At 35.4% G+C, this 24,213-nt stretch overlaps 4 protein-coding genes across 4 annotated transcripts in view; 2 read left to right on the forward strand and 2 right to left on the reverse strand.

Annotated features, from left to right (window-relative positions):
• LOC125196315 (nuclear pore complex protein NUP1) overlaps nucleotides 1-227 on the reverse strand; it is a 4,460-nt gene extending 4,233 nt beyond the window's left edge. Inside the window, exon 1 of the mRNA XM_048094780.1 lies at nucleotides 189-227. Coding sequence (XP_047950737.1) covers nucleotides 189-212 — 24 coding nt within the window. The 5' untranslated portion in view covers nucleotides 213-227. The remainder of the gene's footprint in view (nucleotides 1-188) is intronic.
• A 2,093-nt stretch (nucleotides 228-2,320) lies between these two features.
• On the forward strand, nucleotides 2,321-9,677 carry LOC125195689 (CBL-interacting serine/threonine-protein kinase 24). Its single transcript, XM_048093849.1, has 15 exons — nucleotides 2,321-2,455; nucleotides 2,847-3,014; nucleotides 3,443-3,505; nucleotides 3,613-3,684; nucleotides 4,075-4,182; nucleotides 4,264-4,338; nucleotides 4,458-4,511; nucleotides 5,786-5,911; nucleotides 6,902-6,991; nucleotides 7,945-8,067; nucleotides 8,329-8,448; nucleotides 8,567-8,683; nucleotides 8,949-9,005; nucleotides 9,102-9,176; nucleotides 9,256-9,677. Exons 2-15 carry the CDS (start codon nucleotides 2,850-2,852, stop codon nucleotides 9,349-9,351), a joined length of 1,341 nt encoding a protein of 446 aa, XP_047949806.1. The 5' UTR covers nucleotides 2,321-2,455; nucleotides 2,847-2,849; the 3' UTR covers nucleotides 9,352-9,677.
• Nucleotides 9,678-15,728: 6,051 nt separating this feature from the next.
• On the reverse strand, nucleotides 15,729-19,092 carry LOC125194133 (EIN3-binding F-box protein 1-like). Its single transcript, XM_048092184.1, has 2 exons — nucleotides 18,820-19,092; nucleotides 15,729-18,255 (listed from the first exon to the last, which is right to left on the reverse strand). The coding sequence occupies exons 1-2, from the start codon at nucleotides 18,842-18,844 to the stop codon at nucleotides 16,376-16,378; spliced, it is 1,905 nt and encodes a 634-aa protein (XP_047948141.1). The 5' UTR covers nucleotides 18,845-19,092; the 3' UTR covers nucleotides 15,729-16,375.
• Nucleotides 19,093-21,070: 1,978 nt separating this feature from the next.
• Nucleotides 21,071-22,532, forward strand: LOC125191972 (CBL-interacting serine/threonine-protein kinase 24-like). Its single transcript, XM_048089415.1, has 4 exons — nucleotides 21,071-21,205; nucleotides 21,597-21,764; nucleotides 22,193-22,255; nucleotides 22,363-22,532. The coding sequence occupies exons 2-4, from the start codon at nucleotides 21,600-21,602 to the stop codon at nucleotides 22,456-22,458; spliced, it is 324 nt and encodes a 107-aa protein (XP_047945372.1). The 5' UTR covers nucleotides 21,071-21,205; nucleotides 21,597-21,599; the 3' UTR covers nucleotides 22,459-22,532.
• The last annotated feature ends 1,681 nt before the right edge of the window (nucleotides 22,533-24,213 follow it).

Here is a 24,213-nt window from a genome sequence, read left to right on the forward strand (position 1 = left end):
TACCGAATTCCATCCTTTTCTTGGGTAGATCTTAGCACCATAGACTGCACAAAATCATATAACATCACAAACAAATTCAAATTCATTCCAAAAAGAGTACACACTGATACAAACAAGCACTTGCAGAGTGGAAAAACCGAGAAAATCGAGGAGAATAATAAGGTGAATGCATCATTCAGAATCGGAACCTGAGTAGCGCCGGAAATATTCATGATTTTACAACTCAAAATTGAGAAGACAATAGTGAGCTGTATTATTTGTTATGGCGGCCGAATTGCAATTTTTTATTTACTGCCGATTTGAGTAATTTGGTTGCGATTTGAGTCTTGGCAGTTGGCCCACTAATTTTCCACATTTTATCAAATTACAAATACTGCTAAGATAGAGTAAAATATTGAAGATGCAAAGTGTAATTATAAAAAAAATATTACTCTTTTGAAATTGACTTGAAACTTGAAACTAGTGCTTCATTAAACTCAAAGAGTAAGTGCGAAATCAAAGACACTTTATTCTACATTATTTCTTTTTTTATTTCATTTTACTTTTATTTTAATTATTTACTACTATCATTTTTTCAAAAACAGGTCAAAAAATGAAACGTCTCGCTTAGACTAGGTCGGAGAGAGTAACTACATCATATGGAGTACATTCTTAAAAAATACATTTAAAGTATAGTATACAAATTATAAGTACATACAAATAATAGAGTATGTTAACAATCATGTGTGGAGACGTATCGAATACGGAGTGCATTAACAATTGTAAGTTGGAGAAAAAATAAAATAAAAATTAGATACACGTATGTTAAATTCATTGTATAGAATATCCAATATAAAATCAATAACGTGTCACCAATCAAGTAATCATGGAATCACCATCCATTTCGAGCGTGAATTACTCTAACTCTGTGCACCATACGCAATATTCATTTGGGCGATCTCTTCAATAGTGACTAATAGTAAATAAATAAACAAAAACAAGAGAGCATTCTATATAATATGCAAATATAAAAATGAAACGATTATAATTAACACTTTGAAATTCTTCTTTTTCAACATCTTCCTCATTTTAACTAAATTAGACATCTTGCAATTCTTCTTATTCAACAACATCTTGCAAGTCAATAAATTATGCATATCAAAACATTCAAATTCTTGCAAGTTAATAAATTTCTATATCGAACCAGAACACAACCACGTATGCTGAATACAGAATCAGAAGCAACACTCGAAATAAAAAGAGAGGCATTTTAATATTTTTTTCTTAAAAGGAGTGGTCATATGTCAAATTTATTTATAGAGTATAGGTCAAAATTGGTCCTGAACATATGGCAATTTTACGTTTTTGGTCCTAAACATTATCTTTTGGATTTTTTGGTCCTGAACATATGGAAATTTGATCATTTTGGTCCTCCATCAACATTTCCGTTAAAAACTAACGGTCAACGGTTTTAATTCCGATTTTGACCAAATTAAACTTTTAATTCTGATTTTTACTCCCTAATTAATTCCACAATTATTTTTATAAATATTTTTTTAAAATTAGAATTATTCTAATCATTTCCCAAATTATTTATAAATATTATTCTTTTAAAATTCCCTAATTAATTCCCTAATGAAGATAATTATTACACAAAATGCGACTTAGTTGAAGGAGAAGCTCTCAAAAACATATTATTATCAAAAACATATTATTACCTTCGCCTGGGCGGCGCCCCTACCACCGGCCATGCCCTTCCTCCGCCTCTGGCATCCGCCGCCAGTCATCACGCTCCACTACCGCCACCCTTGCAACATACCATTCCCAACAACAACAAAAATGACGAGACAATTTGGGCTGCCCCCGATGTCGTTGCGGCAGCCGCTGCTTGACAGCAACTTATCATCGCACGGCGGAATGAGGTAGGGGAGGGCGGAGTTGGCCAGGGGAGCAACGACGGATTGCGCGACGGTGTACAAGGCGTCGGGATATAATTAGAATAATTTTAATTTTAATTTGGAAATAATTAGAATAATTCTAATTTTAAAAGAATTATTTATAAAAATAATTAGAGAATTAATTAGGGAGTAAAAAATAATTATTAAAAGTTTAATTTGGTCAAAACCGGAATTAAAATCGTTGACTGTTAGTTTTTAGTGGAATGTTGACGGAGGACCAAAATGATCAAAATTTTATGTGTCCAGGATAAAAAAATCAAAAAGATAATATTTAGTACCAAAAACATAAAATTGTCATAAATTCAGAACCAGTTTTGACGTTTTTATACTAGTAGTAATTATAGCGATTGGTTGGACTTTGGTTCTAGTGAAAAGAGACTTTAAATTGAGTAATTATAAAGTATTCTCCCAGCTTAGCTTTTGTTAGTACTCCAGCTTAAGCATCAGCATCAGCATCAACCCCAGCTCCGGCTCCGGCGACCCGATCTGTTTCTGGCGGCTATACTCCCCGATTGACGGTATTAGCTCATCTCACACGCCGTAAATGCTATTGCAGCGCCTCATTCTGTCTCGTCTCTCCTAATTCTCTTGCTTTTTGCTCATCTTTGTGGGGGAAAATTACAAGCTTCTGCCTGGTGCATTATATACATATCTCTATATGAAAACATGATTTTTCGCTGATTTCAATCTCCAATTTTATTCGTTTTCCATGCGTTGCGATCAATTCAATTGGATTCTTACCACTTCTGCGATTGGTTGGAAGAAGAATCCTATCTGATTACTGTAAATTAGCGCCTTAATGAATCATGATCATTAATTGGTGCAATTATTTTCTATGGCTGCTTCATAAAGTTGACTTCTGTATGCAATAAAACTGGATATTTTTGGAACTTTTGCATTTCCAAACAGAAAATGATGGGAGCGAAGAGAAAAGTTGGAAAATATGAGCTTGGAAGAACCATTGGAGAGGGAACATTTGCAAAAGTTAAGTTTGCGCACAACACAGAGACGGGTGACAATGTGGCCATCAAAATCTTGGCCAAGACTACTATTCTCAAGCACAAGATGGTTGATCAGGTATAAAATTTATTTGTAGATGTTGCTATTGTTACAAATTTTACTGTTTTTTTTTTGTTATGCTATTACTATCTGCTAGTATAATTTATCAGTTAGTCTTCAGCGCTTCAATAAAATAATTATCTGTACATTGACATTCAGTAATCCTTTTCTTTTTCTTGAAAAAAGAAACAAAACTATGGTGCAACTTGATATATAAAGCTTCTTTAGTCTATTCCTTCTGTGAAGAATCATCACTCTTCCAGAAGGTACAGGGAAGCAAGTGGAAGAATCTTATATTTCTGGAAATTCTAGTTGGGGTATTGTTTTAATGAACTCGAAGCGCATTATGCTCTTCCTGATCTGGGTATCTGGAGCTATATGGTGTTTTTTTTTTCACTTCTCTTTCTTTATCAAATCATATTGGTGACACATTTGTTGGTTCACAGATAAAACGAGAGATCTCAATAATGAAGATTGTCAGACATCCTTGTATAGTGAGGCTGCATGAGGTATACTTAGTAATTGTCCACTTGGATTTTTTGATTAGAACCACATTAGAACATCAGGATCCATTGATTTGCTTGCTGACTTTCTCTTATATTTATCTTCCTACTAGGTTTTAGCCAGTCAATCAAAGATATACATAGTTCTGGAGTTTGTGACTGGCGGAGAACTTTTTGATAAAATTGTAAGTACTTCTGTAATTTTTTGAAAAATGATGTTATATTTTCCATCTGACTGTGTTATGGTTAAATGAGCACTGAAGCCGTCCATCTTACATGCAAACTGAAATATTGTTTCCTTTTCTGGATATTACATTAAGCAAATATGCATATCTGGACTTGTATCTCTAATCATGTCATAAAAAAATTGGGAAGATCTAATGTGGATACTTTTGGGTCACATATTTCTATGCATTTGTGTACATCTATTTTCAGAGCCTTCTGATCAAGTAGAACCAATGATTGAAGTCATTATATTGGGGTCATCCCTTTTATAAACCTTATGATGTGGAATTTATTTTCTTTTCCGATTATATGCATGATTAACTGGCCTACATGTATTTCTTGATGCCAAGGTTCACCATGGTAGGCTTTCTGAGAATGAATCAAGAAGATACTTTCAACAACTCATTGATGTAGTTTCACATTGCCATAGTAAGGGTGTGTACCACCGTGATTTAAAGGTGAGCGGAAGTCTTTAATGATGATTGAATTGGTATCTGTTACTACTATTGTATTTCTAATGTTAAAATTTATGTGTATAGCCTGAAAACCTGCTCCTTGATTCCCAAGGAAAGTTGAAGGTTTCTGATTTTGGACTGAGTGCATTACCTCAAAAGGTAAGCACTATAACCATTTAAAATTAGATGATTCTTTAATGTTGTACTGCTAATTGTGTTAATATTGGGGCAATAAATGTGATTCACTGTTTTCTCCTATTTTCTGGAACCATGTCCAGGGAGTTGATCTTCTTCATACAACCTGTGGGACTCCAAATTACGTTGCACCCGAGGTATGATTTTCATATGATGCTAAACTCTGTTGGATAGATATCTTGAAGCAACACGTAGTCTGAGTATTTTGTGATGCACTTTCAATAACATACTGGTTAGTTGGATTCCTTATTTTTTGGAGTAACATACTTTTGGAAAAGTTGCCTGAACCATTTTATTGCTCTCTTTTCCTATGCTTGTATTGCAGATCGATCATTAGAGTGCTAGAATTTAATCTGTCCCTTTCTTCTTGTTTTACCACCAATTCTACTTTTTCTCTGTACAATCATCACATGGACTAGTCTGAAAAAACTATCAGTGAGTTTGTGTTGTGTGAGAGAGAAGGAGAAAGGGAACAAAGATTAATATGGATCTGCACTGCTAACCTGCCACATTTTCAGCATCATTTGGAACCATTTCTGAAAGGGCTATATTTAAGTCTAAAGAAACCTTCTGAACTACAGAACAGCAGGGGCTATTTAAGTCTTAAAGAAGCCTTTTGAACTGTAGAACAGCTAGATTGGCTTCAAGCCTTTGTGACTGAGGCAAATATACAACAAATGTGTCGTTATTTGTGGACTTAGTTGATATGGAAATAGTGTATCACCTTGCCTTCTATTTCTTGAATATGATTGTGCAGCATCTTCTAACTTTATCTAGATGAATCATGAAGTTGCTTTAAAAAGACTTGACAATAAGCTTTAGGTAATGTATATTGGTGACAAAGGTCATACCAAAACTATACAATAGGTAGGGATTTCTAATCTGGTGAACTGCCACCCTGATGTCTCATATCAATTTACATCTCTATGTTGCTACTCTCTATGCTGCTATGGAAGTAAACAATGTAAATTTAAGAGTAAATTGGGTATATGTCTTAGAAGCATGGGTTTATAGATCTTGAAAATTAATTAAGATGGCCATATAACATGTCTAGTTGTGCAAGAATCTCTCTCTCCTTTTGTACTCGGGCGATGGGAGTTTTGATCCATTGTGGTTGCTAATTTATTTGCTTGGCTACATTTCCCCACTTGTTGCAACCTTTTCTTTTCATATATGTATCTGAGAAGATATGCTGTTGAACATCCATTAATTGAATAGAAGCTACTGTATAGTTGTTCTCCTGTCCGCTTAATCATATTACCTTCTGAAATCTGCACGCTTGTGGGGCCTTAGTTATTTTGATAAGTTGTAAGTTTTCTTAATTCATTACCTGAGAAATCCTGATTCTTATCTGCTGTCCTTAATCATCTTTGCCATTTATGGACCTTTGTTATAATTTCTAATGCTTTAGGTACTAAGCAACCGAGGTTATGATGGTGCAGCTGCTGATATTTGGTCATGCGGCGTGATCCTTTTTGTTTTAATGGCAGGATATTTGCCATTTGAGGAGATAGACCTTCCTTCCTTATATAACAAGGTTACTAAATTCATTATACTTTTTAATGCTACAAGTATTATACTCCCTCTGTCCCATTAAATATGCAATGTTTGCTTTTGCGCACTTGTTTTGGAAAAATTATAATAAATAACTAAAGTGATGGAAAAATAAATTAAGAGAGAGAATAATGTAGAGGAGAGTCCCCTTTACATTATTTTCTTTTTTACTTTATTTTTTCTCCACTTTAATTATTTATTACTCCCTCCGTCCACAAAAATTCGTCCCGGTTTGACCGGGCACGGGTTTTAAGAAATGTAATGGAAAGTGAGTTGAAAAAGTTAGTGGATTGTAGGTCCTACTTTTATATATTAGTTTTATAATAAAATGTGAGTAGGAATGAGTTAGTGGAATATGGGGTCCATTACCAAAAATGGTAAAAGTGAAATGGGACAAATTTTGGGGGACGGACGGAAATGGAAAAATGGGACAAATTTTGGTGGACGGAGGGAGTATCATTTTTTCAAAACATGTGTGAAAAAGCAAACGTTTCATATTTAATGGGACAAAGGGGTATGGATCTGTACTATGGTATGGACAACGATTTATTAACATGTGAAAAAAATTATATTTTTCAATGCTTCATGAATTTCTTATCCAATTGGTTTAGGTTTTCTATCAAAACGATCATGCTAGGTGATTCAGTGAGATGCTAAATCTATCGTCAGTAGTAATAATAGACACAAAAACTTTTCCGTGGCTTCCTTGGACAGTGGATCGTATGATTTACTCCCATGAATAAGAGTGGCATGTTTTGACTACAAACAGAAAAAAAAGGTGATATCTGCCATTAAATTGAATTCAAACAGCACTGGTTAAGAATCTCTAACTATAGTTTGTTTTAGTATACCTTGATTTTCTTTTAGTTTCATATAATATCAATAGCATTATATTAGCCTTTCCATTGAAGCTCTGTTGTAACTTGTGAGGAATACCGTTTAAACTGTGTTTCGTCATTTTCCTGTTTTGCAGATTAATGCTGCTCAATTCTCTTGCCCATATTGGTTTTCTGTGGGTGCAATGGCATTGATACATAAGATCCTTGACCCAAATCCTGAAACAGTAACTACAGAAACCATGTTTATATCCAATTGTTCACTGTTCCTGGCATCTCTTAACTCAACGTTTGATTTTTCAAGCATTGCATACACTCTTTTACTCATTCTAAAAATCAATTGCTGTATCCTCAAATCTCCACTTTTTCCTCCTTATCATCATTCTACTGTAATAAGAAATCGCGAGTAGCATAAATACCAGAGGTGTGAGTTTTACAGTGGTCGAACATTGGAGCTCTAGAATAGCAGATCAGACACAACCATTGAACCTTATAGATCAAGCTACCGTAGATGCAACTTTTTTTTAAATCTGGGACCTTAGCCTTCGTAAAAATATTTTAGATAATCCTCGTAATCTGTGGTAAGATATCAACTGGATCCATTTGGAATGAGTGTGATTGCAAAGTTGGTTCAAAATTAATTATAAAATCTCTATTTATAGTTAGATATAATAGCAAGTTGAATTTTACACATTAGAACATATGATATGATATGATACGAGTTATAAAATTTGCACTTAGGGGTGACTTGATAATATTGGATCAACTGAGTTATAAACTCAAACTGAATAATGTTTCTGCAGCATTTTTTCCTGCAGAAATGCAATTAGCAAGTGTAAATTTGATTTCTACAGAAATGTGATACTACTATTATTTAAATTGATCTCGTATAAAGGGCATTCGCAATTTATTGGCTGGTATTAGACCTTTCTAAAGGCAATTGGGTCTCATTTTTTTTCTAATCCATTTGGACTTCTGTCCAACTTTGGAATTGTTAATATTATCATGAGGCTTTTGCAACATCTTGCAACTTCTCATTGACAATGAAGTGTTTCCATTAGTTCTTAGTTTTGTTGGATCACTTCTCTCTTTCCCCTCTCCTGTTTCTTCCCCTGGTTGCTGCATTCCATTTTGACCCACAAGAAAGGGCTTGGCCCTTCTAAGTAACCACTATTTGCAGCGAATCAAAATTGAAGGAATAAAACGAGACTCATGGTTCCAAAAAAGTTATGTTCCTGTCAGACCCAGAGATGATGAAGTGGTGAATCTGGATGATGTTCGTGCTGTTTTTGATGACATTGAGGTTAGTTTGTTCTCTTCTTTTTGTATAATTTCTGTGCTGAGTTGATTATTTATGGTTTGGATCAGTTTTTTCCATAAGCTGTTACTTTATCTGTAAGTATTGACAATTGAATTAGAAATATTATGTCATTTTTTCTATAATACCAATTGCTAACTAACATTTTTTCATGTAAAGAATGACAATCACATTCTTTGGTCCAGTCAGTATCTCTTCATTCAGTGTAGCAATTTAATCAACAGTTTTTACTCTTTCAAAATTCAGGACAAATATGTAAATGAGGAATCTCGGAATGATGATGGTGGTCCTTTGATAATGAATGCGTTTGAAATGATTACACTTTCCCAAGGCTTGAATTTATCGGCCTTGTTTGACAGGCGTCAGGTATAAAAATTCAACTATGACATGACATCTGCAATATTATTATATTTCAAGGACGAAGGCTCTAAATTTGTTGTTACTCTACACGCCTTTGTTGTGTTTGGTCCATGCATATATGCAGGATTATGTCAAACGACAGACTCGTTTTGTTTCCCGACAACCTGCAAAAGTTATAATTTCAGCAATTGAGGAAGCTGCTTGCTCAATGGGACTCAAGGTTCACACGAGAAGTTACAAGGTCTGTTTCCCCTCAAATTCTGTGGCTGAATCTTTTAAATAAATTTTTGGATGTTCTATGCCATCTCAGAAGAGATTTGTAGATGAAGGAACATGCATCATTTTCCCTTCTCCCCGTACTCTTTTGGTAACTGACAACGGCCTTATTCAGTAATGTGATGGGCTCAGCTATGTCTCCATAGCAAGTCTAGGTTGCAAATATGTTGGTCTGAGGTTACCATTCTCAACTATTCCCTAATCACTTCCAAATTCTATACTTTTAACAGACAAGACTTGAGGGTGTATCTGCAAATAAAACCAGTCAATTTGCTGTGGTGCTCGAGGTAAATCATAAATGTTAACTCATGGTTGCTTTCCAAATGCTTAATATCTCAACATGTCATGTATCACATTCTTGACTTCATACTTCTTCCACAAAGGTATATGAAGTTGCACAATCCCTTTTCATGGTGGATGTCCGTAAGGCCGCTGGAGACACACTTGAATACCACAAGGTCCGCTGTGCTTTACCATTCAAACCGAGTCCTGAAATGATCCATTACTCACCCTTTTGTTTCTGATCATCTTCTGCAGTTCTACAAGAATTTGTGTGAAAAGATCCATCATATAATCTGGAGAGCAAAGGAAGGGAGTCCTGGCCCTGCTTTGCTTAGAACCATGACTTGTTGATCCAGTTTCGAAGCAAAGCAATACAGAAACCCTTTGTAGAACGGGGGGTTGTGCGTTCGTGCCGTGAGTAACTCTGTTTTCGGAAGCAAATTGCACAATCTTGAGCTATTATTACTTAGAAAGCAATAAAACCATAGCTTAGATACCATCTAAATCATTATTGTTATCTATGATGTATGTATGTATGTATGATAGCTTCATGTGTGGGAAAAGATAAGGTTGTTTGTAGATTTATACGTGACATAAGTTATGTTGTAAGCCGATGTACAGTCAATAAAAATAGGAAACTTTTGTTCTATATAACACGGATGAGGAAGAATTACGTATTTACCTTTTTCTTTGCGTGCATTTTCGGATAGACTGCTATGCATATGCAAAAAAATTAATTATCTTACTTGGTAGAGTAGTAATTTTATTATAAAGTTACATAAACTAGTGTAACACCCGTGCATAGCACAGAAAGAATAATTTTATATTAATTTAAATTTTTTTAATATAAGTAATATCTGTATACATACGTTTACAATGTTAATATTTATGATGTAGACCCATCATTTACTCATTTACTAATCCATTACTCATTTTGAGTTTAATTTTATTTATTACTTTGCTTTTTTGCTAGTGTTTTTTCATTTAGTTAAGTTAGGATCTAGGATTTGCCTCTTTTCTCTTTGACCTCAAGTTTCAATTCAAAATATGTGGAGTATATGATTTTTATAGTACTACTTCAAACGGAAAAGCAAATGAAAATCAATTAGTAACCTCAGTTTCCAAGTAAATTGGTATTAATATCAAATAACAGAGAATATAAGTAAACCTCTAATTTTAAGATAAAAATTTAAAAATAGTTCAGTTCTAAAATAATATCGAGGTGGGGAGTGTTATATCGCTAACTCAATACTTAATTGCTAACTACAACTAAATAATAGCCATTAGATATTCAGATTAAAGGACTAGATCATCAATCCTGAAATGTCAATACAATCAACAAAAAACGTCAATAAGGCCATAGAATTAATTCCAAAACATATCAATAGGGGTATTAATGTCAATTAACTACAAAATTAGTTATAACTAACTTTTAAAAGAAATCCCAAAAACTTTAAATTCATATAACATATATCAAATTAAAGATAATTTTATAAGGATTCCAACGATATCCTACATGCATATGTTCCGATGTCAAAATTTGAAAAGAAATTCAAATTTTTTTAATTTTTTCGTAAATGCAGAAATGTCAACATACTATATAAAATATATCAATATAATACATGTAGAATGTCAATACAAGCAATGAGTTGATATTCTTAAAGCATTGTGTTCACATTCTCAAAGCATTGTGTTGATATTTTCGGAACAATATATTAATATTTTCATCCAAAACCCTAATTTGAAGTGTTTTTTTTTTTATCTTTTTCAATTTAATTCATAAAAACGAAAATTACACGTGACAAATTGTAGACCACACGTTTTCTAAAATCATATGGCCTTAAATTAGTTGTAGTTAGCAATTAAATGATGAGTTAGCAATTGATCACTCCCCCTATCGAGGTTCCTTCAACTCAATTATTCATTTAAACTGGTTTGTTAGCACTTGAATAACGAAGCTCAGCCCAGAAATATAGCCCCCCGGGAGACCCCCCGGGAGACAATTGCTGGCCGCTGCTCAGCGTCTTGCTTAGCGCTATTCGGAAAACAGTTCCTCCCAGTGTCAAATATGTTTGAATGCTTTCTCTCTCCTTTTTGTTCCCCCTCCCCTCGCTCTCGCTCTTGCTCTGGTGAGGAGATACTTGATAAATTATTTCATTTTGCTTTGAACCTTAATATGTACTTACTCTATGATGCTCTTAATTTCACCAATCCTCCTCCAACCATCCATATAATCCAATGAAATAAATACAATCTTATTTTAGGGCTAGAACTTAGAATAATAGATAGATCAGTGCCTCTATTTCATCCACACACTTCTCTCTTCCTCCTTTATCTTCCTCAACTCTTCTTCCTTAAGACCTAATTAACAAAGCTTTTGTAGAACACGAATAAACAAATATTACTTACTTTGTATACTTTGTTTGTCGTTCATATATACATGCCACCCCGGTCGCAGTTAACTTCCTCTTTGGAACGTCGCAAAATAATATTTTGGCTCTTTGCTCGTGTTTTCATCATTGCCGGCTAAAGGAAAATGAGAAGATTACAGTAGATGAGCTAGATATCCATAGGAGAAGGACGAAAGTTTATTAAATGTAGTTTCTTTTTTTTTTCGTGTCTCAACCTTACATGAAAGGAAATACTTATAGGAAGATTTTATGTGCTCCACTACTCCACTAAACCAACTAAGTAGCACTTACACGTAATAATTTATGATTTATGGTTATAAAGCCTTTATTTTATTTTATTTTATTTTATTATAATGCTAGTTTTGTAAATATCTTCAAAACTATTCTTTTAAATATTTATAGATAGAGTTGTGATCAATGTCGAACCAATTTTAAAGACCGAACTAGAGACCAAATCTGGTCCATACGTTTTTGAGAAATCTCTTTAATCAATTTGGGACTCCCACTCTAAAACCGTAACCATCTCCGCAGATCTACTCCCCATTTCCCCTCTCTCTCCCCCAAATTTAATGTGCTTTGTTCTTAATTAAGCAGCTATGCATTTGTAGCTTGCTAGCTCTCTACCTCTCTCAATCAATCAATGGCAAGTTCAGACCCCAACAAGCGTCCATTGCCACTGCCGGGGCAGGATTCCGCTGCAATGCCCCCTCTTCATGGGAGAAACGCACCGGATTCCGCTTTAAATTCTTCGGCGAGACCTATGCCAGCGATTCCGGCCAAATTGACGCCCTTCCGTCGCCGGAGCTTCCACATGCGAGGCTGAAGCCGTCGAATTCGAACCTGGACCTCAAGGCGGGGCGGCCGCAGCCTGCTCCGAACGGCGAGGCTGCTACTGCTGCTTCTGTTGCGAAGGATAGGGCGAAGGAAGAGAAGGAGAAAGAGCGGAAGGAGAGGGAGCAGGAACTTGCGCCGCCAGTGAGGAAGTGGAAGGATTCGGATGGGGAAAAAATTGGGTGTGAATGGGCAGACGACGGCGGGGGGAGGGAAGCCGGAGGGAGGTTAGGAAAGAGGAGGCGGGTGTGCTGCCGCAGTCGATGTTGGATGATGATCGATTTATATCGAGGCAGTCGGTGTTGAGATATGCTGCCGCCGAGATTTGGTGCTGCCGGCAGATTTGGTCTCTATGGATTTCAGCATTGATAAATATTCCGCTTGACTTCATCTACAACTAAATTCAACTTACCACATAATGAACTATATTCACTAAATAATGAACCAAATGAACTTTAGTAATGAAGTGAATATGACATTTTATTGAAATACAATGTTAATTGTGTTAAACGTCAAGAGGTGGTAATTAACTTATTACTTCATTCAGTTATGCTATTACTTCATTTCATTAGTTTATTACTTCAGAATGTGTTATGACATAATTGTCTCTCGATTGAAGTAAATGCGGTATATAATGAACTATATTCACTGCATAATGAACTAAATGAACGTATGTTATGAAGTAAATTTTCGCATTCATTATATACCGAATTTACTTCAACTGAAAGATAATTATGTCATAACACATTATGAAGTAATAAACTAATGGAATGAAGTAATAGCATGACTGAATGAAGTAATAAATTAACGGGATGAAGTCATAAACTAAAGGAATGATGTAATAAACTAATGGAATGAAGTAATAGCATGACTGAAAAATGTAATAAGTTAACGGGATGAAGTATTAAACTAATGGAATGAAGTAATAATTTCATTATTACTGCTTGACGTTTAACACAGTTAACATTGTATTTCAATAAAATGTCATATTTACTTCATTATTAACATTCATTTGGTTCATTATTTATTGAATATAGTTCATTACTACCGCTTACGTTTAACACTAAAATTTGTTGTATCATTAATGTATTTCAATACCATGTCAAAATTACTTCATTACATACTTCATTTAGTTCATTATTTACTGAATATAGTTCATTATTTTACTCCGACAAATTTTTATTGAAGAAAAAAAATAAGAAAAATTTAAAAAAATAATAAACAATAAAAAATAAATAAAAATAAAAATAAAAATAAAATAAAATAAAAAAGTTTTATTAAATAAAATATTAAATTAATTATAAATTAATCCTAACTACAAGCTTAAGAAAATGGATGGCCCTAATTTGGTCTTTAGTTCGGTCTTTAAGAGTGGATTTGTGGATAATAGGACTCTTTATAGATAAATTGCTTTTTTCTAAGTTATAACACACAAATATTGTCATCAATGCTTTTCTTGAAAAAAAAAAGAAAATAAAAACAGGAAAAAAGAATAAATAAAAACACACGTACAGACAGAGAAGAACAAAAAAGATTTTTAAAAAAAATGCAATATGACTAGCTACATATGCATGATTTGATCGAATCACAATAAATTACGAGAAAAAGCAATATTTTGAAGAAAAACGTCATATATAGCTCAAAAGTTTAATTCGGGTTGGCAAATTGCATACGAATCGAAAGTTCGTGGTTTTAAAAACAAATTTGAAAATTTATGGGAAAAACTGGAATTCGGGGAAAGTTTATGATTTTTAGAGCCAAAAACCCTTTTTTTAATCTAAAATTTTATGTATATTAAAAACTAATTAGATGCTTGCATAAATTATTTACCGAGGTTTAGTGTTGAAAAACAATAGAGACATTAGGAGTCCCTGAGAGTAAAGAAGCCCACAGTTCCGGAAGCAGTGGTTACAGTTCGGAACCACCGGTTCCGATTTTGAAAATTGTTGAAACGGAATCGAACCGTGAGGGTGTTTTGTGGTTTCGGTTCCGGTTCCAAAACTGGCGGTTACGGTTCTGGTTCGGATCGACGGTTTTTACGATTTTTCACAATTCCGAACCGCCGGTTTCCGACGGTTTTTTGCGGTTCCGGCTCGGTTTCACGGTTTTCCGGCAGTTTTTCGCGGTTCCGGTTTGGAACCGTCCAGAACCGGCGGTTCTGACACGGTCCGGTTCTGAAATTTTGGAACCTGAACCGAACCACTGTTCCAAAAGTGACGGTTACAGTTCGATTTAAATCTCACGGTTCCAGTTCGGAACCGTAATGGCCGGTTATGGTTTCGCGGTTAACTGCCTGAACCGTAAACCTCGGGCATCTCTACCTAAGAGTAACCAGAATAGCAGCACGGCGGCGGCCGCCGTGTTGCGCAGCGCAGCCGTTGTGGTATATTGCAAGCCGGAGGGATGCCGAGGCGGTAGGGGAAGCGTTGAGTACCAGGCTATGCCGGGTGGGAAGATGGTGGTCAAAATCAATTTTTTTTTTAAAATTCTTTAATTTTTATCTATAAAATATCTATTTCTAATTCATTTTTTTTCATTCTATTTATTTTTATCCAATCAATTTTGTTTTAGTCCAATTAAAATATACCAATAATTAAAAAAATGTGAGGCGTGGGTGGACAAGTTTTTTTGGCTGAGCCATGACTGTAATGACTAGGCGGAAAAGTTTTTTTTTTTTTTTGTGACTATGGCGTGGCTGTGCCACTACCGTGGACATTCTAATAACTCAGTTGGTCAAACGCTTTCCCTCTAACTAATAGGTCGGGTGAAGGTAGACGGGGAACCATTATTGATCCTCTTACATAAAAAAAAAAAAACAAAAAATAAACAATCCAACACAAATTTTTAATATGTTCATATCTATTTTAATAATATATTAATTAATGCTCAAACGTTTATCAAAAAATTTGATAGGAGTATATTGGTAAATAGGTTGAAGCCAATACTGCAGATTTCAATTAAGTCTCCTTATAAGCTAATAATAGCCTGATTAACAACAGAATACGTAACCAACAATATACAAAATAAAAAGATTGAAAATTTGTATGAAAAATGAACTTTTGCATAATAATTGCCAGCCTTATAGCAAAAACCCACGGTAAATCCAACCAGAGAAAAAGTAATCATATCTAGAAATAGAAAAGTTGAGAGTAGAGATGGGCCAAGCAAAGCAAGTTCATTGAATCAAAATAAAATATAAAGGTGTATATATAATATATGAATATGACTACATTCACACAACCTTCTGACTGTGGGGTATAAATGCTAACTCCAAACACAACATTATTATATTCTCATGATTCACTATTTAATACTATTTATCAATCATTCCAAATCCTTCATCAAATTATATTTTCCACTTCAGTTAGCATCATGTAATGTATATATATACATCGAATTGTATAACGATGCATCTCATGATCCCTTGCCAAAAAAAAGTAGAGAAATCATATATAGAAAAAACAGAAGCAAGAGCAACACCAGAAGTAGTAAGACACAAAACACAATTTCATTTCCTTATTGAACATAAAAGGGAGGTAGTGAGTGAGGTAAGGTGCAGAAATAGGATTTTTCAATCCTATCAAAAAAAGAAGACACAACAAAAACAGCCTAGAAAGGCTGTAATGGCAGCAACAGGCTGCCATGGTCATGTCCTCCCTAACACCTCACTCTCATTGACTACCATCCATACGCAACTCAAGCTTAACAAACAAACAAACACACACTAAGAAACCATACTAGCTAGCAACAGTTTTATCAAGACACGACTGCGAAGACGACCAGACGAGACATGGAAATGAAAACGAAACAAGCAAATGCTTTATTGACACTGCATGGACCGGACGGAGCACTGGTGGGAGCTTAGGAGCAGCACCATAACACGACATCAAGATCAACGAGCACGGAGTGGTCGGACTGTATTCTCTAGAAACCAAAGGCAGTCAAAAGAGGCAGACTCTCCCATAAGAGAGTCCTAAAAAGGAGTGCTTCAACAGGCTTGTTAAATACAAAGAAGCCTGCAAAAATAGGAAAAAAACTGATTCGCCTTGGTCTCCATGGAAAACAACCCAACCACGCCCGCGCTCGCTAAAAAACCACTGATGTTCGGGTGATGCTAACTTGCTCGATCACACTTACGATAGTATATCGCATCTCCACAGCTTCCCAGTGAGCATCTCCACCTGGTGGTTGCTGATGGAATTGCAGTGTTGGAGATTCAAGCCCACAAGCATCCCCCCCATTCTCTCCAGAGCGGGGACGCTCTTGTTCGACACCATCGAGCACCCCGACAAGGAGAGAACTTGCAGATTGAATTGCACCCCATGCGACAAAGCAGTGACACCAGCATCCGTTACCAAGCACTTGGACACGTCGAGATCGTTGAGCAACGGGCAGCTATCAGCCAGCGCCACTAGGGTTGCATCGGTTATCTTCTGGCACCCATCGAGATTCACCAATTCAAGTGTCGCACCGTGCAACCTAGCCAAAGCCAAGACCACTTCGTCACTCAAATTCGAGCACTCGCTAAGATTAACCTTGGCGAGCCCTCCCTCGCAACACTCAAGGAGCGGGAGAAGCCCGGCGTCCGTGATCCCGCAAAGTCCACTCAGATCCAAGTTATGCAGATGGGGGCATAACTTCCCAACCATAGCCAAACTAGTACTTCCGAATCCGGGACAACTTCGTATCGACAAAGAACGAAGAGACTCACATGGGGAGAGCGTCGAAAACTCAGTTGATAGATCCTTGATTCCCAAGCACTTAACCAAAGAAACAGACTTCAGTTTAGAACTGATGCTGGAAAGAGCAGTCAAGATCCCTACTTGCGTAATCCTATTGCACTCCTCCAACTGCAAGCTTTCTAGAGAGCTAGTCGACTTGGCAAAAGCCACAAGCCCGTTGTCGGACACAAAGCAACACTTGCGGACACACATGTGTTTCAAGTTCGGGCAGCCTTTCCCCACTGCTTCGATGCTCAAGTCAGTTATTCCCCTGCATGAGCTAACGGTAAAAGACAACAGTGACTGAAGACCTCGTGCGTTGCCCATCACCCAGAAGCCCTTCTGGCTCACGTTTTGAAGCCCGCATAGGACAAGATTCGTAATTGCTTTTCCGCAGTGTCCTATCACAGCAACCGAGTAATCTGTGATGTTGAGTGACTGAAGTTTCACCTTCGTCAAGGCAGAAGCCGATGCCAAGAGGCTGGCGATACCCTGATCCCCAACACGCGCACAATCTTTGATGGTGATTGACTGCAACTTCGAACAGCATTTGGCAAGTGCTTGCAGGCCATCATTGCCAATGTTCGAACACGATTCAATAGTCACTGCAGTCAAACTCGGACAGCTCTTTGCAACAGCGGCCAAACCCTTGTTTGAGATTGAAGGACATTGGCAAAGGTCTAGCTTCTCCAACGAATGGCACTCTCTAGCAATCTCAAATAGCCCTTCATCACCGATGGAGGGCACGTTCCACAAAGAGAGAGCCTTGAGGGAAGGGCAACCACGAGCTATTGCTGACAAACCAGAGTTAGAAACACCCCTTATAGAGTTGCTTCCCCGGATAGAAAGCTTCCCAAGCCCTCCACGGCTAGATGTTCCAACTGCAATGGCGGAAAGCCTCACATCTGTTGCCTTCTTTCCTTCCACGCACCTAGTGAGGAATCCATCGCATTCCACTTCCATATCGTCATCCGCAGAGACGTGTTTCTTGTTGTAAAACTCAGAACTGCGGACACTGCTCAAGATTGCGAGCCACCGCTTTGAAACACATGCAGTGGAGCTCCTCTCTCGACCACCAGGCAAGCGCCTGAAGATCTCGAACAGGCATTCATCTGGGAGGACATCAATAGATGGTCTCTTGTCCTCGAAGATGTTCCCACTAACGACACAAGGGCCACTGATCCGCGAGCGCTTCCTAGGCGGGCAATAGATCTCCACGTGGGAGTCGATGGAGAGTAAGAGGCCAAAATCTCCGGAATAAAATGAAGGCCCAGGATACATATCACCATCACCTGATTGGGCAAAAAATCAATGTCAGCTATATTGTACCAAGATTATTCTCAAATGGGAAGATGTTTTACCCTAAATCAGTCAATCCCAAAACCAATTACATTAATGCTTCTTCCCAAAACCCTAACACAATTAGGCAAGAGAAATCATGATTGGAATACTTACTTAGGTGAATATCTTGATCTCTTTAGTTCCAATCAAATTAATAAGCTTTTAATCCCAATTACCTACCTATAGCATATACTGGATTCCAAAATAAAAATATTAAATCTAACGATTTGTTTATGATTGCATATTCACCACTAAAGAACTTAATTTGCTAAGCACACCATTGGTAATCCCAAATCCAGTACACTTTCTTACCTAGGAAGAATCTCATGAACACAATTAAGATTTAAGACAATTCCCATTTCTAACCTAGAAAAGAATTCTATAAATAAATTCAAGAATCCATTCATTAGCCAAGAAAAAAGCGCCATATACAGCAACCAAGAAATAATTTACAGTAAACCAAAAACTCCCACAATTAAAGAAAATAAAAATCAAATCTTGATGAATCAACTCACCTCTGTAATTGACAAGAGCAGACATGGCTGTTTCTCACAAGAAAATCCCCAAAAGAGAGCCAAAAAGACAAAGCTTAGCAACAAAATCAACTCAACCCAGATAAAGATTAGAGCCAATTTTTGCATTCCAATAAAAAAAGATCACTTAAAAGTTAAAACCTTGATGAACAACCCAACCCTATAGTTGGGCAAAAAGAAAAAGGAGAGAGAAAACAAAAGAAAGAGAAGAGAAGGATAAAACGAGGTGGTTTTGAATTGCTGAGAATATATATATATAATGAAGAATTGGGTGAGGTGTCAAAAGTCTTTAGATTCATGATTATGGCCGGAAAGAGCTCAAGGCTGATGAATTCTAAGTTCTAACCGCGTTCAATGAATCATGCCCGCAAACCGGTTTTTTCGGTCACACATTTTGCCATTTGCGCCTTATCTTTCTTTAATTTTTTACTCGCATAGCTCTCCACCTTTGCAACAATTAAATTCAATTAACATAACAAATTTCATTACCTTGCATTTTTGGAACTTTTACTAAAATTAGACTAGTCTTTGTTCAATGGATCATATCCCAATTTTGGTTGGGAGTGTCAACGAATTACTAAATGTAGCTGAATAATTAATTCTTTATAAATGAGTGAATACTTGAAGGTGAATGTACTATGTTTAGTGAAATATTTTGAATGTGGTACTTTACCATCTCACTATCATTATGTGCACACTATGTTTAGTAAAATATGTTGGGCGTGATACTTTACCATCTTATACTAATAAACTACTTTCATTATATGTCCAAATTTTATTGTGTATATATTTACATGGTAAATATTTGATAAAAAACATATATTAATTATATATGTATAGAAATATAAGTTCAATATATATTATGACCAAAATTATTGTAGCAAGGTACACATATTCTATGGTCTATTTTCATGCCAGTTATGCATGTATTATACTATATGATAGTATCACTAGTTATCATTATAGTTACGAAAGAGTTACACGTTCAACACCAAGTTATATGACATGTTAGGTCATGTTTGGTAGGATAGATAACACATCTGACAGTACGTTACATGATCATATTTTGAAAGAGTATTTATCCTACTACCTATATAATTGTGACATTATTATTATAGTTATATTACAGTTACATGTTGGACTGTACGTTGCAAGATCATATTGCATGCCAAGCGGAATGACGTGCAAAGCACATAAATATCGACCATTGTCGACTAATTTATTTGGATAATCAAGATACTTTCCACTTTGCATACGTCAGAATAGCTAAAAGAGTATTCATCATATATAAGTATGACATAATCATTACAGTTATGATACGCCCACACATTCGACAGTACATATGTTACGGTTAAAGATGTTATTGTACGTTATATGATTATGTTTGAAGTCAACTATATAGTAGTGTGCGTGTATGTTAACCTCGTCAAGAGGGACACCTTAGACCTAGTCGTGTTGTTGAGCGCTTGACTCTAGCCTATCAAAACCTTAACTCACTAGCTATTAACTAGCATAGGGAAGTAAGGATCGATCCCATGAAGACATATGACACGTAACGTTCATGTGTAGACATTTCGGGATGTTTTGGCCACTGTCACACAATTTGAGTGGGTTAAGTTTAACTATTAACCCTAGCAGTTATTGGGGGTTGATGATTAATTATGGAAAGCATGTTCTTATACCATTGGGATGTGATGAGGATTGGGACAATGAAGCTGTCAACTCTTCGAGGTATGGAGACAATTTGGGCTGCCCCCGATGTCGTTGCGGCAGCCGCTGCTTGACAGCAACTTATCATCGCACGGCGGAATGAGGTAGGGGAGGGCGGAGTTGGCCAGGGGAGCAACGACGGATTGCGCGACGGTGTACAAGGCGTCGGGATATAATTAGAATAATTTTAATTTTAATTTGGAAATAATTAGAATAATTCTAATTTTAAAAGAATTATTTATAAAAATAATTAGAGAATTAATTAGGGAGTAAAAAATAATTATTAAAAGTTTAATTTGGTCAAAACCGGAATTAAAATCGTTGACTGTTAGTTTTTAGTGGAATGTTGACGGAGGACCAAAATGATCAAAATTTTATGTGTCCAGGATAAAAAAATCAAAAAGATAATATTTAGTACCAAAAACATAAAATTGTCATAAATTCAGAACCAGTTTTGACGTTTTTATACTAGTAGTAATTATAGCGATTGGTTGGACTTTGGTTCTAGTGAAAAGAGACTTTAAATTGAGTAATTATAAAGTATTCTCCCAGCTTAGCTTTTGTTAGTACTCCAGCTTAAGCATCAGCATCAGCATCAACCCCAGCTCCGGCTCCGGCGACCCGATCTGTTTCTGGCGGCTATACTCCCCGATTGACGGTATTAGCTCATCTCACACGCCGTAAATGCTATTGCAGCGCCTCATTCTGTCTCGTCTCTCCTAATTCTCTTGCTTTTTGCTCATCTTTGTGGGGGAAAATTACAAGCTTCTGCCTGGTGCATTATATACATATCTCTATATGAAAACATGATTTTTCGCTGATTTCAATCTCCAATTTTATTCGTTTTCCATGCGTTGCGATCAATTCAATTGGATTCTTACCACTTCTGCGATTGGTTGGAAGAAGAATCCTATCTGATTACTGTAAATTAGCGCCTTAATGAATCATGATCATTAATTGGTGCAATTATTTTCTATGGCTGCTTCATAAAGTTGACTTCTGTATGCAATAAAACTGGATATTTTTGGAACTTTTGCATTTCCAAACAGAAAATGATGGGAGCGAAGAGAAAAGTTGGAAAATATGAGCTTGGAAGAACCATTGGAGAGGGAACATTTGCAAAAGTTAAGTTTGCGCACAACACAGAGACGGGTGACAATGTGGCCATCAAAATCTTGGCCAAGACTACTATTCTCAAGCACAAGATGGTTGATCAGGTATAAAATTTATTTGTAGATGTTGCTATTGTTACAAATTTTACTGTTTTTTTTTTGTTATGCTATTACTATCTGCTAGTATAATTTATCAGTTAGTCTTCAGCGCTTCAATAAAATAATTATCTGTACATTGACATTCAGTAATCCTTTTCTTTTTCTTGAAAAAAGAAACAAAACTATGGTGCAACTTGATATATAAAGCTTCTTTAGTCTATTCCTTCTGTGAAGAATCATCACTCTTCCAGAAGGTACAGGGAAGCAAGTGGAAGAATCTTATATTTCTGGAAATTCTAGTTGGGGTATTGTTTTAATGAACTCGAAGCGCATTATGCTCTTCCTGATCTGGGTATCTGGAGCTATATGGTGTTTTTTTTTTCACTTCTCTTTCTTTATCAAATCATATTGGTGACACATTTGTTGGTTCACAGATAAAACGAGAGATCTCAATAATGAAGATTGTCAGACATCCTTGTATAGTGAGGCTGCATGAGGTATACTTAGTAATTGTCCACTTGGATTTTTTGATTAGAACCACATTAGAACATCAGGATCCATTGATTTGCTTGCTGACTTTCTCTTATATTTATCTTCCTACTAGGTTTTAGCCAGTCAATCAAAGATATACATAGTTCTGGAGTTTGTGACTGGCGGAGAACTTTTTGATAAAATTGTAAGTACTTCTGTAATTTTTTGAAAAATGATGTTATATTTTCCATCTGACTGTGTTATGGTTAAATGAGCACTGAAGCCGACCCTCCCATACCTCGATTGCAAGCGACCCTCCTATTTAAGGTGCTCCTCTAGAATTATGAGTGTACGTAACTCATCATGAGTCGATATGCGTTAGAGATCAATATGATCTACTCCAACAAGTGTAGTTGAGAAAATCTAGAAACACTTCGGCTACGTCGAATATGATCTACTCACAAAACTTTAACTGAATTATGCATGGTTTTTTTTTTTTTTTTAATTATGTATTTTTTAATTTATTTTATAAATTTTTTAATTATGCAATTTTTAGTTATCTAATAAAATTAAATAATTTAATTTTTATTCATAAATTTTAATTGTTATAATTACTAAGAAAAATCTAATAATAAATGTAAATAGTGTTAACTGCTTTTGCACGAACAAGAATATATATATAGAAGATAAGGGGAGTGTTATATTGCTAACTCAATACTTAATTGCTAACTACAACTAAATAATAGCCATTAAATATTCAAATTAAGGGTCTAGATCATCAACCACGAAATGTCAATACGATCAACAAAAAACGTCAATAAAGCCATAAGATTAATTTCATAAAATATCAATAGGGGTATTAATGTCAATTAACTACATGTTTAGTTATAACTAACTTTTAAAAGAAATCCCAAAACGTTAAATTCATATAACATATATCAAATTAAAGATAATTTTATAAGGATTCCAACGATATCATACATGCATATGTTCCGACGTCAAAATTTGAAAAAAAAATTCGAAATTTTTTCAATTTTTTTCGTACAAGCAGAAATGTCAACATACTATATAAAATATGTCAATATAATACATGTAGAATGTCAATATAAGCAATGGGTTAACATTCTTAAAGCAATATGTTGACATTCTCAAAGCATTGTGTTGATATTTCTGAAACACTATATTGACATTTTCATCTAAAACCCTAATTTGACATTTTTTTTATCTTTTTTTATTTTATTAATAAAAACGAAAATTACACGTGGCAAATTGTAGACCACACGTTTTCTAAAATCATATTACCTTAAATTAGTTGTAGTTAGCAATTAAGTGATAAATTAGCAATTGATCACTCCCCTACAAGATAATCACATAAATGGTTTAAATACGTAAGATTAAATTATTTTTCCACTCAGTGAGATGTCATTGCCCTTAACTCACAATTATCCATCTATGGCTCTATACATGCAAGTTATATTAATCATAATTATTTTGACAAGTTCTTAAGACATTACATCTTATAATTTATTGAGGTATCTTAAATTAGATAAATTTTTTGGATATAATTTCTTGAAGTTTCTTTTATTATAATTAAATTGGTGGAGCTTATAATTAAGCTCTATTATATGGAGTACCAAAAACCCCTAATAAGTAGAAACACACGGATATAGTATCATAGAATCATTATGTACATACATAATTAAATAAATGTATATAATATTAAATGCAAATATTGTTAAGTTGGTGTAACAATAAAACTTTGTGACGACATAAGTGTGACGAGAATAAGTTTACCAAAATAGATAGAATCGTTGAATATGGTACAAAGTAATCAAGTGCACATTTTTATATTGGCGGTATGTGTGAGGTGAATTAGGTGATATTGTTGTAGACTTGTAGTAATGGAATTGAATTTGTGATTGTTGCCTCGATTTCTGCAAAATACCAACTTGCTTTTGTGTGCGACAGTTCATCGTATGCGTTC

This window comes from Salvia hispanica, chromosome 6 (assembly GCF_023119035.1).
Source record: "Salvia hispanica cultivar TCC Black 2014 chromosome 6, UniMelb_Shisp_WGS_1.0, whole genome shotgun sequence".
NCBI lineage: Eukaryota > Viridiplantae > Streptophyta > Magnoliopsida > Lamiales > Lamiaceae > Salvia > Salvia hispanica.

What these genes read in the sequence shown, in the direction of transcription:
- LOC125195689 (XM_048093849.1), top strand. Translation starts at nt 2,850, where the DNA reads ATGATGGGAGCGAAGAGAAAAGTTGGAAAATATGAGCTTGGAAGAACC. An exon ending in TGTACCACCGTGATTTAAAG is followed by an intron (nt 4,183 to 4,263) that starts GTGAGCGGAAGT and finishes TTATGTGTATAG; the next exon opens with CCTGAAAACCTGCTCCTTGA. An exon ending in TTGACCCAAATCCTGAAACA is followed by an intron (nt 6,992 to 7,944) that starts GTAACTACAGAA and finishes CACTATTTGCAG; the next exon opens with CGAATCAAAATTGAAGGAAT.
- LOC125191972 (XM_048089415.1), top strand. Translation starts at nt 21,600, where the DNA reads ATGATGGGAGCGAAGAGAAAAGTTGGAAAATATGAGCTTGGAAGAACC. An exon ending in AGCACAAGATGGTTGATCAG is followed by an intron (nt 21,765 to 22,192) that starts GTATAAAATTTA and finishes GTTGGTTCACAG; the next exon opens with ATAAAACGAGAGATCTCAAT. An exon ending in GTATAGTGAGGCTGCATGAG is followed by an intron (nt 22,256 to 22,362) that starts GTATACTTAGTA and finishes TCTTCCTACTAG; the next exon opens with GTTTTAGCCAGTCAATCAAA.
- LOC125194133 (XM_048092184.1), bottom strand. Translation starts at nt 18,844, where the DNA reads ATGTCTGCTCTTGTCAATTACAGAG. An exon ending in TGCTCTTGTCAATTACAGAG is followed by an intron (nt 18,256 to 18,819) that starts GTGAGTTGATTC and finishes TTGCCCAATCAG; the next exon opens with GTGATGGTGATATGTATCCT.